This window comes from Diospyros lotus, chromosome 15 (genome assembly GCF_014633365.1).
Source record: "Diospyros lotus cultivar Yz01 chromosome 15, ASM1463336v1, whole genome shotgun sequence".
In the NCBI taxonomy this organism is placed as follows: domain Eukaryota; kingdom Viridiplantae; phylum Streptophyta; class Magnoliopsida; order Ericales; family Ebenaceae; genus Diospyros; species Diospyros lotus.
This window is the reverse complement of record NC_068352.1, coordinates 30,271,548-30,284,318: the sequence shown is the minus strand read 5'-3', so window position 1 is coordinate 30,284,318 and position 12,771 is coordinate 30,271,548. Positions and strand designations below refer to the sequence as shown.

Below are 12,771 nucleotides of genomic sequence, written 5' to 3'. Positions count from 1 at the left end.
ACAATATTTAAAAAAAATTAAAAAAATTCGATTTGAACCGGAGCCGTTGACCGAACCGGCTCAAACCGTTGACCGAACCGGTCCAAACCGTTGACCGAACCGGCACGAACCGGAACCAGAACCGAACCGTCCCAAACCGCCCTTGGGCGGTTCGGTTCAGGTTCAAAGATTTCTTGAACCGGAATCGGCGGTTCATGAACCGCCACCAGCGGTTCATGAACCGTGGCCATGTATAGGTCAACCCCCATTCCTCGCCAGTCACCGCGGCGTTGAATAGCAAAATAATCGTCCTATATTACAAGTTCGTACAGATACACACACGAACACACACATATATTATAGCCATGCAATCAAATATATATATATATATATATACACACAGGGACATGCACATATATACATGATACATATATATGAAACTTTCAGAATATATATGTGGTTGACTACTGGAGACCTGTATATCTGGCTATGGCTTCCAAGGACACTAACACTATTGCACAAACACTCATCTTCATTCTTCATTTAGAATTCATTTAAAGAAACAAAAACTGGACTGCAATATTGTATTATTGTAAATCATCTTGAACTCATTAGAGGTATACTATTTTTCTCTATTAATGCTTAGTGTCTTTATGTAGTGACCACTTTGTTTTTTGTCGCGAGCTTTAAATTTTTTGAAAATTTCTAAAACTTGTGATCTTTCTTATAAAAAATAGACCCACGTCATTCGAGTGTAGTCATTAATAAAGGGAATGAAGTACTTGCTTCGTTCATGTGATGGAGCACGCATTGAACTGCAGACATTTGTATGAACTAACTCCAATGGCTCCTTAACCCTCCAAGATTTACTTGATGAAATGGTTGCTGATGTAATTGTTTCATCCCGAGTACACACCCTTCATAAACACTGTCAATCTCTTTTATAGTTGGTAAATCTCTCATCATATTCTTTTGTTGTAGAATCTTTAATCTGGGGACTTGTGTCCAAATCTTTTGTGCCATAGCCATGACTCGTCCACTTGGGCCGCCATTGCCACTCTATTTGCATCTCTCCATGGAATGGAAAATATTGATTTTCTCTCATTTTAACTTTTGTAATTATTTGGGATTTATCTTAATTGTCATGGATTGTACAAGAATCCCCTTCAAATTGTAGAAAGTAACATTTTTTCCATCATTATTGGACCAACACTCAGTATATTATGGTCTATATATACTAGCTAGGAACCAAGAGCACTTCCTTAATATATTTCTTGCTTTTTTTGTGTTAATAGCAATAGTGTCTTTTCCAATTGCCTCCAAAAATTCACTATTTTCAATTTTTATTTTTGTTTTTGTTTTATCAAGGTTGCAAAAAATATTTTCATCTTTTGGCATGTGATTACTGCAACCACTATCTAAATACCACGTATCTAACTTTTCTTTTGCAGCAACTTTGCTTCAAAAAAATTAGCTTGATGACTTTGCTTTAGACTCCTTAATGGTTGCAATAATTGGGTCATATTTTTCTGTGCAGGTAATTAGAATTTTTTCAACAATTTTCTTTTAAAAAATTTCATCTCCATAAGTTTTGAGTTGATTTACCACTTCATCAACTCTAGAGTAATATTGTTTTCCACTATCAGAATATTTCATTTTTTGATTTTTCAAACTTTCTTCTCAAAGTTTGAAGTTTGCAAGTTTGTACCATGTCACTCCCTTTGAACTTCTCATACAACTTATCCCAAGCCGCTTTTGCAGTTTCTACTCCCAAGATCCTCAGAAAGTATTCATCCATTAGGCTCATTTATAAAGCTAGGAGAGCTAGAGAATCTTTTTGTTGATTCTCTTTTAGTTCATTCTTTTGTGCCGCAGATAAAGTGGAAATGTCAATCATCTGGGATAGTGTGTAATATCTCGAGAGTTCAGAGAAATTAGTATATATCGAGAATAGTGTAAGGAAAGAAATAACACTAACATGATACATTTTGGGCTGAATATAGGTAAGGAACTCCGGGGTTAAGCGTGTTTGAGCTGGGGAATCTCAAGAATGGGTGATCCCTGGAAAGTTCATGTATGCCCATCAGGGTAAATTGTTCCGATCCTTCTTATCGCTCAATGTGAGATGTTACAGATAGTATCAGAGCCGACCCTTGGTGAAGGTAGTCCAATGAGGGCGGGGAGTGACGCTGGGGCTCAAGGGCCTGTTCAAGGAACGGTTTCTGGCAGGCTTCTAGGATGGCAGCCTCCAAAGAGGAGAAGATCTGAGATCAATTATAAGGTCACATGACGAGAACATCATGTGCTCAAGGGGGGAGAATGTAATATCCCGAGAGTTCAAAAAAGTTAATATATATTGATGATAGTGTAAGGAAGGAAATAACACCAGTTGGATACCTTTTTGGCTGAATATAGGCAAGGAACTCCTGGGTTAAGCGTGCTTGAGCTGGGGAAACTCAAGGATGGATGACCCATTGGGAAGTTCCCGTAGACCCATCAAGGTAAGTTGTTCCGGTTCTTCCTATCGCTTGATGCGTGATGTTACATAGTGTACCTATTATTAACGACATCCCACAAATTTTTGGCATAAAATTAGGCATTCATTTTGATAAACCAAAAATCATAGTTGTTGTCGTTAAAAATTGAAATTGGAATAGGTGAGTGGAATGCAATGGCCATAGTGTTAGCTTATCTCGAATAAATATCAAACGTAGGTCTGATACCACTGATGGTTTTTAATTAATGTAACTTGATTTATTGGGATTGGAATAAAATGGATTAGTAAGTTTTATAAGGGATTGCTTGACTTCCTTAGGGTCACAACTGTGGTAAGCCCTATCTATTAATTTTGAGTTAGTTGTCTATCCACAAAGGGAGCAATTTCATCAGGTTGTAAACTTGCCACGCGAGTACTACTTCTTAGGAGATGTTGGTAGTAGGAAACCATTACTACTTTTTCCTTAGACTCTATCGTCGAGCCATTTGAACTCTGGAGGCTAAGGATATGACGATTATTACGGAGCCATCATAGTTTGAAATAAGAAATGGGAATACCAATCCTCTTTCACCGACCATTTAACTCGAGCTCAAAGATGAAAATTTTTTAACACTTGATCTAAGGCAGCGATATAGTTTCTACTCAACTCCGACTCTCATTGACGAAGAGCAAAATCTTAAGAGATTATCCTAAATACCTCAGTGCATAACATCCAATCTACCTCTAAAATCCATGACCTCCTCTCACAAGTATGGATTGTTTCTCGTGTCGAAATACTATAATAAAAAATAAATTCAATAAATAAATCTTATAAATTAACAAAAATTATAATAATTTTATCTAAAATTTATAATAACCTTATTTAAAAATTAATACTAGATCCGTAAAATTAATAACAAATCCACTCATTATTATAAATTTTATTAATTTACAAAAATTAATTTTGAGGTTAACCCGTTACTTGAGCATTTTCCTTGGACGTGAAGGACGCTGGTCTTGAGCCAAATCTTTCTTGGAAAATGCTCCTACATTTTCCTTTTTTGTTTATTTCATTGATAATCTCGTGTATTGTAGATCGAGCTTTTGCACCTTCTGGGCAATTTTACTAAACTTTGTATTTTGAACTATATGCAAATATATATATGATAAAAGGAGGACTTGAGCAAGTGCTTTATATTTTTAAGATTATATACTCTGAAAACAGTCGACTTCCAACATTAAATGATAACAGGGCTGGTCAGGTCTGGTGGCTTGTTTAATGGGTCCTCATAGAAAAATACTATGGCTTGTTTGGAGAAAAAATAGGTTAAATTTATATTTTTATCTTTGTACTTCTACCTTATTTAAAGTTTATATTATTTCAATTATATCTCTGAATTTAATTTTTAAATCAATTTAATTCATATATTTTTATATTTTTTTCATGTAATAATCTGAACTTTTTATTCTTTCCATTATATCATCGGACCTGTATTTTTGAGTTATTTTAATTTTTATACTTTTATATATAAAAAAAGTAAAATGAGATAATAAAATACATGTATTACTATGTTCACGTCAAAATATATGAGTTAAATTGATTTAAAAATATAAGTTCAGAGTTATTGTAATTAAAACAATCAAAAATTCAAGTGGTCATATGAAAAAAAATGTAGAAACAAAAATAAAGATTTTTCCAAGAAAAATACTTTTAAGTTGACAAAAATGTTTTCTTTTTTGTATAATTTTTACTTTTGTATTGATTTGGTCAATAATAAATAATAGCAAGAATAGACCTTTTCCTCTCTAAGAAGATAACTCACAACTACTAATTCATACAAATTGAAAAAAGTACTAAAAGTGTGTTTGATAGCACGAAATTTTAATGAAAAATGTCATATCAAGAAATTTAATTACATTTTTGTTGTTTGACCCACAACATTTTTCATGGAATTTAATTCCATGGTACAATCATTTAAAATATATTTTGACATAATTTCTATGAAAAATTGATTCTAAAGGGGTGGTGGAATTTATTTTTCATAAAAAATAAAAAATATTTTTCTTTTTCAACTAAATACAATCACACTCTAAATGTCTTTAAAGTAATTATCTATTCTTGGAAATAAACATAAAGTCATTCAGTCCTTCCTACCCTGAAATGATAGTTAAATGTAATTAATGTTGGAATGAATCTAACTTCCCTCCAATAAATGACCATCACAACACTAATAACCCTAACGTCGCCTACCCAACTTATGGGTCATTTATGGCTTCCGCTAGTCTTTTCACTATTAAGAAGGTGTTTGGGATATCCGTTTGACCACTTACAAACTATTCTTTTAGGAGACGTTTGTTAATCAAGATATAAGATGGAAAAGTCAAGATATGGGATGCATCCGGAACTTCTATACTTTCCAACATGTTTGTTAAATTTATTTAACAATTTTTTGAAATCGTCATTAATGACTTCTTATCTTGATTGTTCAAGATATGTTTATCTCTCCCCCCTCAAGATAAGCATATCTTGGTTTTTATAGATAAAAAAAAAATGACAATTGTGTCATTTAGTGCATTTTAAAAAATTTAACAAACAGCTTGATAAAAATTTTAGAATGCATCCCAACCTTATCTTGATTATTTCATATCTTGGTCCAGAAAGCATTCTGATCTTATCTTGATACTCTCTTATTTTGCTCATTTTAACAAACGCTACCTTAGTTTATAAGTTGCATGAATTAATTTATTATGCGTTTGTTAAAATTTAAGAGTGTAAACTCTATTGAGTTTATAAGTTATTTTAGTAGCTTATTCAATGTTTGTTTGGCTGAGCATTTTGAATTGCAACTTTTAAGTGGTGTAAAAGTTTTAAGTTAGGTAGCGTTTAAATTGATAATATGTTTGAATAAATTAATGTACATTTAAGTAATCAGTTAATAGTTATATATTTGGTTTTAAAAAATTGATAAGTTATTAGAACTTGATAAAAAGATGAAAATAAACATGTCGTTGAATAATGTAAAATTCTATTATTAGATATTGATAAATTATATGTAATTATTAAAAAATATATCAATACAATAATATATACACCTTTTATTTTTTTCTTCAAATATATTATCATTAGATTAATATATATATATAGTATATATACACTTATAGGTGACGACTGTAACAAGTGACTGCGATAACGAGATGAGAACAGTTGGGGCGACAAAGACGATGACGGGCTAGGGCAACAATGAAAGTGATGGCGAGAGATGCGTTGATGGAGAGGATGAAGATGGGGTATGGTTGAAAAGAGCTTGAATCTAGGAGAGTAAAATGATCATTTAATAGGTCAACGCAGATATGAGAGCTTTTGGAAAAAAGCTAGTATGAGAGCTTTTAAGCTTTTTAACAAGCCAAACACACAATAAAATAAGCTTGATAACTTATAAGCTAAATAATTAGGTTATAAGCGATCAAACTACTTAGCCAAACGAGCTCTCAATAAATTGCTCCCTCATTTTTTTCAAATAAGCTCTTAGTAACTTATTTTGTTGATCAAGTCAATTATAAAATTGTCCTCACACAATTCAAATATTTACACTCTCTCATCCTCTCCCATCTCATTCTTTAGTCGCCTCTTCCATGGTCACTATTCATCGTTGCCTCTAGCACCGTCGCTATTATCGTTGCCTAGATCTCCTCCTTCTACGTTCATCACCATCTTCTTTTGCCATCGTTGTCTGCCCTTCACTGTGTGTGTGTATATAACAGATAATATATATTGGCTTTTAACGTTATACATATATATATATATTTAACATATATATTTTAATGTCTAATGTATTAATATATTTAACATTTTTATAAATTAAACCTAAATTTAAATATAAAATATTGTATTAATATATTTTTTAATAATTATATATAATTTATCAACATCTAAGGTAAAATTTATCACTTAAATATTAATTTATAATTTATTTTTATATATTTTATTTGTATTATTCAGCAACATATTTATTTTAATTTTTTTTGTCAAGTTCTGATAGTTTATCAACTTTTACAAACCAAACACATAACTATATGAATGTCAACTTAAAATATATTTATTCAAACACGTTATTAAGTTAAACGCTACTCAACTTTTAAATTTTACATAATTTATAAGTTGAAAGAACTTTAAGTTTTACGTAATTTCTAAGTTGAAAGGCTTATAAGTTAGAAAAAAAAAAAAAAACTATAAGCGAAACACCCTGTTAACCCGATCTAAAGTTGAGACTTTATCTCTCTTTTTATATTCTCCTCTCAACCAACAAATGGGCCTTTATTAATTTCATAAATGGATGACATAAAGAGTGATTGATCCCAAGATGGTGAATTCCATATATGGCGATGACGCGTAGCCTGCACCAATTAAGCCGAACTATACGTTTATATGAAATCACCAGGTTATATTGCACGACCTGGAACCGTTGAACGGAGGGGCTCCCCGCTGCTTCGTTAATCCTTCGCTGCAAATCGGATGCATTTTCCTTCCGAAGATTCAAAAACCAGCTGCGCGCGCGAGAGGAAACAGACGAACCCAATCACTCTATATGTATCGATCGTTTTTCGAAGAAGAACCAATTGTAGTTATTGCCAATTAACATTCCCGGCCAAAACGTTACCAACGTACGTACAGCGCCACCATTGACGAGCCGCCGAGTCGTCCTGTTCCCGCGTAGCTCAACCCCCATCCCTCGCCAGTCCCCGCGGCGTTCAGTATTCCTTCCACCTCCACATGACCGCCGGCAAAATATTCATCCTATATTTCAAGTGGGTACAGATACACACACGAACACATACATATATTATAGCCATGCAATCACATATATATATACACACACCACACGGACATGCACATATATACATGATACATACATATGAAACTTTCAGAATATATATATATATATGTGGTTGACTACTGGAGAGTTGAGACATGAGACCCATATATCTAGCTATAGCTTCATTCTTCATTTAGAATTCATTTAAAGAAACAAAAACTAGACTGCAATATCGTATTATTGCGTCGACAAGGCTTAAGATTTAAAATAGAGTTTAATATTAGTAATTATCATGTACGTATTTAAGATTTAAATACAAGAGGGGTTATTATTAGATTATGATTTTATGTTAACACGACAATATAAGGAATTGGTTATAATATTGAGATTCGCAGAATATTGATTTTATTATATGATTGTGTTAGAGACGCTTGTTTTCTTGCTTTGCATGACACCTGTACCCAGAGCTTGAATTGTTCTTTCCAATGTTATTATCCACTGTTTCCAGAAACATCAGTTATGGCGGATTCTTTTCTGAGTTGTGAAACCCCCCTTTTGGTTTGTCAATTCATTATTGGCTTAGAATTTGTCAAACTAAACTACCCAAAAGATATGTACGTAAGTGTCCACCTGTTTGTTGATCTGCCCAAGCCAAACCGCCAAATATTTCTTACCTTTCCTCAACAACGAGCTCCTTCCTGGTTAGATTGCTTGTATATAATGCTAAACCGCCATATAGTCATCGAATCAAAGTTTCTATATAATGCTAGTTGATTACGTCGTCAACGCAAGTTTGTATACTCTTAAATTGAGCAAAGCCTTGGTCAAGTAATTGAAACCCAACTTCATTTATGGAGCACGGATTATGGATTTAGATTTTCTGGGCATTCGGGTACTTTGATGCTGATTCTGTTTTCTCTGCAGATTCATGGCGGCTTTGTGTAGTTCTTCGTTGGTTGAGAAGATTGAATTGTTTGATGGATCTGAGGATGCATATGGGGGAGTTGTTGTTGAAATGAAGAAACCCATGGATTCTGAGCTCTTTGCCTCTGTGCTTAGAGCTTCATTATTGCAGTGGACTCAGCAGGTGCTTAATTCTCTCCTTAAATCATTTGGCTATGTTATTCAACTTCTACCTCTAGTAGCCTTAGCTAAAATTAGTAATATAAAATTATATCAAAATAAGATTATAATACTTTTTGAATAAATATATAAAATGATTAAAATAAGATCAAAAAGTATTTTAAATTTTTATTAAATTGTTTCTTAAGATTTTTGAAATATATTGGAGAAGACATGCATAATTTTTTCTTATCTATAAGGTGCAAGATATGCTTATGTTGAACTTGTTTGAATATCCGAAACCAAACACCCACAAGATCGAAGCAAATAGATACACAAGAACAATAAAGCAACGCTTACACACACACATAAAGAGACGAAGGAGTTTATGTGTTCGGATTCAAAATAGAATCCTACTCACGGCAGGAACTTTAGACACCTAGTCAATCCACTAGATCAATGATCAAGACGGTCATACAAGAGAGAACAAACATAGTTACAAGATAGATCTCAAGATCTATAGAACCTACCGATTTCAAGTTTACCAATCAATGAAAAGATAAACAGAGCACTTTTAGTATGCATCAAAGCCAATACATTGCTCCTACCTTCATATCTCATACTTACAAATCACAGCATGGCATCAAGAAAGCATGGATCGGATTACGGAGGTTAGGGTTTGTTCCTCACGCCTTAATTTCTTTCTGTCAAACGATTGTCTTTCTCAAGGCAGCATAAAATAGTATATACCTTGGCTTTCTCACAGCAACTATATATATATGACAGGGCCAACAAAACACAGCAGCCCAAAAATAGGCCGGCCAAAGCAATAACAGGCCAACATCAAATAAAATACTTTCAATATCTTACATTTTTTTTATCTATATCTTGGTTAACAATAACACTACCTTAAGGGATGGTTCGTGAACTATTTGCTATTATGGTATTATAAGTGATATTAGAACTAATATATAATATCAATATCAATATAAGAAATTAATTAAAAGAATAAGAGTTTTTCACATCCCAATTCTAAATTGATTACATATTGTTAGGATTTAGGATAAAAAACAAACTACAATCAAATCATTAAACACATAATTTTAATGTAGAAAACTCAAATCGGGAAAAATTATGGAAAAAAGAAAAAAAATTATCATTTCAAATTATAAAATATGATTAGATAACATTATTTTTGTTGATTTTAATTAATCATATGGTGGATGACTTCTTCTCAAAGTTTGATAGGGGGGAGAGATCCTTTTAATTGATGCCTTCTTTACATTTTTATAGGGAAAGAAGGGCGTTTGGATCAAATTGCCAATAGAAGTTGCACATCTTGTTGAGCCTACAATTAAGGTAAATTAACATTACCTTCGACCAACGATCTTGGCTTTCCTGGATTCATAAAAGGTAGAGATGGCAGGAAGTTGGATTTTATCTGGATTCCATCTAAATTGGACCATAAGATTTAATCCATTTTCATGTGGATATTTATAGTCCAATCCAATAAGGATGGAATCTAATAATATATTTCGAATTGATAATCTTATTGTGTAAAATGTCTAATATGTTATTGCATTGAGTTTAATTACTAAAAATAATGCAAGGACATATTAGACATTTCCCATATTAAAACTATCGATTAAGATTAAATATCATTATCCTTTATAATTGCATTGGCTTTGAATATTTTGGACTAATAATGAAAATAATCTAATTATTTTCGTGAATTTGTAATTTTATTTAATTCTTTCAATTTTAGCAATTAGGGCTAAATTGACTTAATTTGATATAATTTTTTATCTAATATGTGAAATCGATTTAGAAGAGATGTGTTCATACTAATTTGACATGTTAAGTGTTGAATTATAATAATATTTGTGATACCTATATATACACATAAATAAAGAAAATATAATTTGTTATACATAATTTGTTTACTTTTGTTTCTTTCTTTTCTTTTTTCACGATACATTTTTTTTTCTTTTTTTTACTTATGTTTATACGTGATTTTTATAAATATTATTATTATATGACTCTTGATATATTAAGTCGAGATAAACACACTCCTTCTAAATCTATTTTATATGTTGGATAGCAATTGCATCCAACTAAGTTAATTTGAACCTAATTGTGAAAATTGAAATGATTGAATAAAATTATAAATTAATGAAAAATATTGGATTATTTTTGTGATTGGCCCTTTTTCTTTTCTTAAAACTCTATTGGATTGGATTATCAATTGTCAAATTTGAATCCTATATATGGAATATATGTGGGTGAGATGCCATCATTGACCGAGCTAATACAAACCAACTTTGAGCTGAGAATCCGATATTTTGAAGTCCTTATGGCTGGTTGTTTCACGATTTTGTTTTGCTAAATTTGATAGCAAGGATTTAGGTATCATCATGCTGAACCATCTTACTTGATGCTTGTGAGATGGATTCCCAAAACTAATGACACTTTTCCTCCAAATGCTTCGCATCGAGTGGGCATTGGCGCTTTCGTGATGAACGACGCGGGAGAGGTATTACTTCTGTAGCTTATTTGTTTTTCTCATCGAGCATGTATTGGTAGTCTACTAGGAGAGTCTTATCTCTATTGTTTATTAGGTTCTCGTTGTCCACGAAAAAAGTGGCAAATTTAAAGGCACGGGCGTATGGAAGTTCCCTACAGGTGTAGTTGAAGAGGTGTGCATTTCTTCTCAATCAGTGCAATTAAAAGCTTGCGATGTTATCATCCTTGTTAAAGCAAAGAAATAAGCCTTTTTCACTTGCAGGGTGAGGAACTCCATGAGGCTGCAATTAGAGAAGTGAAAGAAGAGGCAGGAGTAAGTGACTAACTGACTAGTTGATGGAAAATTTTGCCCTGAGGTTTAGAAAAAGCTAGTTAGATCTAAGGATATATGGTTTTTTTTTTCTTTTGTTCAGATTGAGGCAGAATTTCTTGAAGTTCTTGCGTTCAGGTACTCGCATTGCATGGCTTTACCTGAAATTGTTTATTCTTGGCTTGCATTCCAAAACTATCTTCTCCTTCAGAATCATCTCACCTACCCAGAGAACCTCGATTATGTGCAGGCAAAGCCTCAAATCGTTCTTCGGGAAGTCAGATTTGTTCTTCGTCTGCATGCTCAAACCTCTCTCGCTCAATATCCAGAAACAAGACTTAGAGATTGAAGCAGCAAAAGTAATTTCCTTGCCATGTTCTTGCTTTCCATCCATGGGGACTAGCACAATGTTATCAGATTCAAATCCAAATAATTGTCTTAACACGTGATGATGATAAGATCAAAAGCACCAATGTTGCTGACCTGTTTTGTGTCTTCTTTTCAGTGGATTCCCCTTGAAGAATACATTGCACAACCGTTTATACAGAAACACGAGCAATTCAAGCTCATTGCCAACATCTGCTTGGAGAAGACGAGGAACAAATACACTGGCTTCACTACAGTGCCCACGACCTCAGCCTTCTCCCCCAAAAGAAACCAACTCTACCTCCACAAGAAGGATCTCAACTCTCTAAATTAGGCTTCGTAATAAAGGCCCTCTTTTCCGGGTCATTTGTATCCGGACTCGGACCATGGTAGAATGACGAGATGAATACTATAAGCAAACCAGTTAGTTAATCCTGGGTGTTAGCATAATTAATTAGTATTTTGTAATAAGGGTAGTTTAGTCTTTTGCTTGTTAATTGTAGTATATATTCTCTTTGTGTTCTTTTAATTTACCCTAACTTTTGTGGCTCTGTGATAATCTTGTTCTTGTTCCTCTATTTTTTCTTCTTTTCTTAGTTTGATTTTTACAAATGAATTACTTTGATTTAGATTATTCACATGCTATCAAAGCTATTGGATCAAACTATTAATGTTTGACAGATCTCAGCCATTGAATCTGCATCATCATCATCATCATCATCTTCTTTCAACGAGGGTTTCAAAGCTTCTACCGTCGCCCCTAACAGTCGTCACCGTTGCCAGAATCATTGTCGTCGTTGACCATGCTCGCCGCCACCATCATAGTCATCAGCCATCGTCGTTTTGCCCCCTGCATCGTGATTGCCTCTATTTTTTTCTGGAGCCTCAGCCATCACCGTTTGACTATTGGCCTTTGTCACTAACAACCTCACGTCACCATCGTCGATCGTTTCCTGTTGCCATTGCGATCGTTCGATCGCCTTATTCCTGGCACTGTCTGCTTTTGGTTTCTTACTCAACCTCCACTGTTCGCCCCTTGCTTGGTCATCACACTATTGGCCATCACTGTAGCAGCTCAATCTCCCTAGTCATCATTCGCCTCTTCGCCGGTCTTCTCCCTCGTCGACAACCTTCTTTGTTACAGCCTATCCTATTCTTGGTCAGTCATTGAAGTAAAAACTAAGTTTGTTGCCCAGATCTTGGCCCACTTACCCAGATCTCAATCTGGATCTGTTTCAACC

General features: G+C 33.5%; 1 protein-coding gene across 13 annotated transcripts in view; it reads left to right on the top strand.

Annotated features, from left to right (window-relative positions):
• The first annotated feature begins 292 nt into the window (after positions 1-292).
• LOC127791942 (nudix hydrolase 2-like) overlaps positions 293-12,771 on the top strand; it is an 86,189-nt gene continuing 73,710 nt past the window's right edge. For 6 of the 13 annotated variants that reach the window (XM_052322154.1, XM_052322155.1, XM_052322146.1 and 3 more), the window contains exon 1: positions 8,018-8,097. In XM_052322154.1, the coding sequence (XP_052178114.1) occupies positions 8,033-8,097 (65 nt within the window). In that variant the 5' untranslated portion in view covers positions 8,018-8,032. Of the gene's footprint in view, positions 302-7,106; positions 7,195-8,003; positions 8,098-8,140; positions 8,357-9,624; positions 9,691-10,726; positions 10,865-10,949; positions 11,028-11,116; positions 11,168-11,267; positions 11,303-11,414; positions 11,524-11,669; positions 11,865-12,771 lie in introns of those variants that run through there. The other 7 variants (XM_052322152.1, XM_052322162.1, XM_052322157.1 and 4 more) reach the window with 7 other exon arrangements.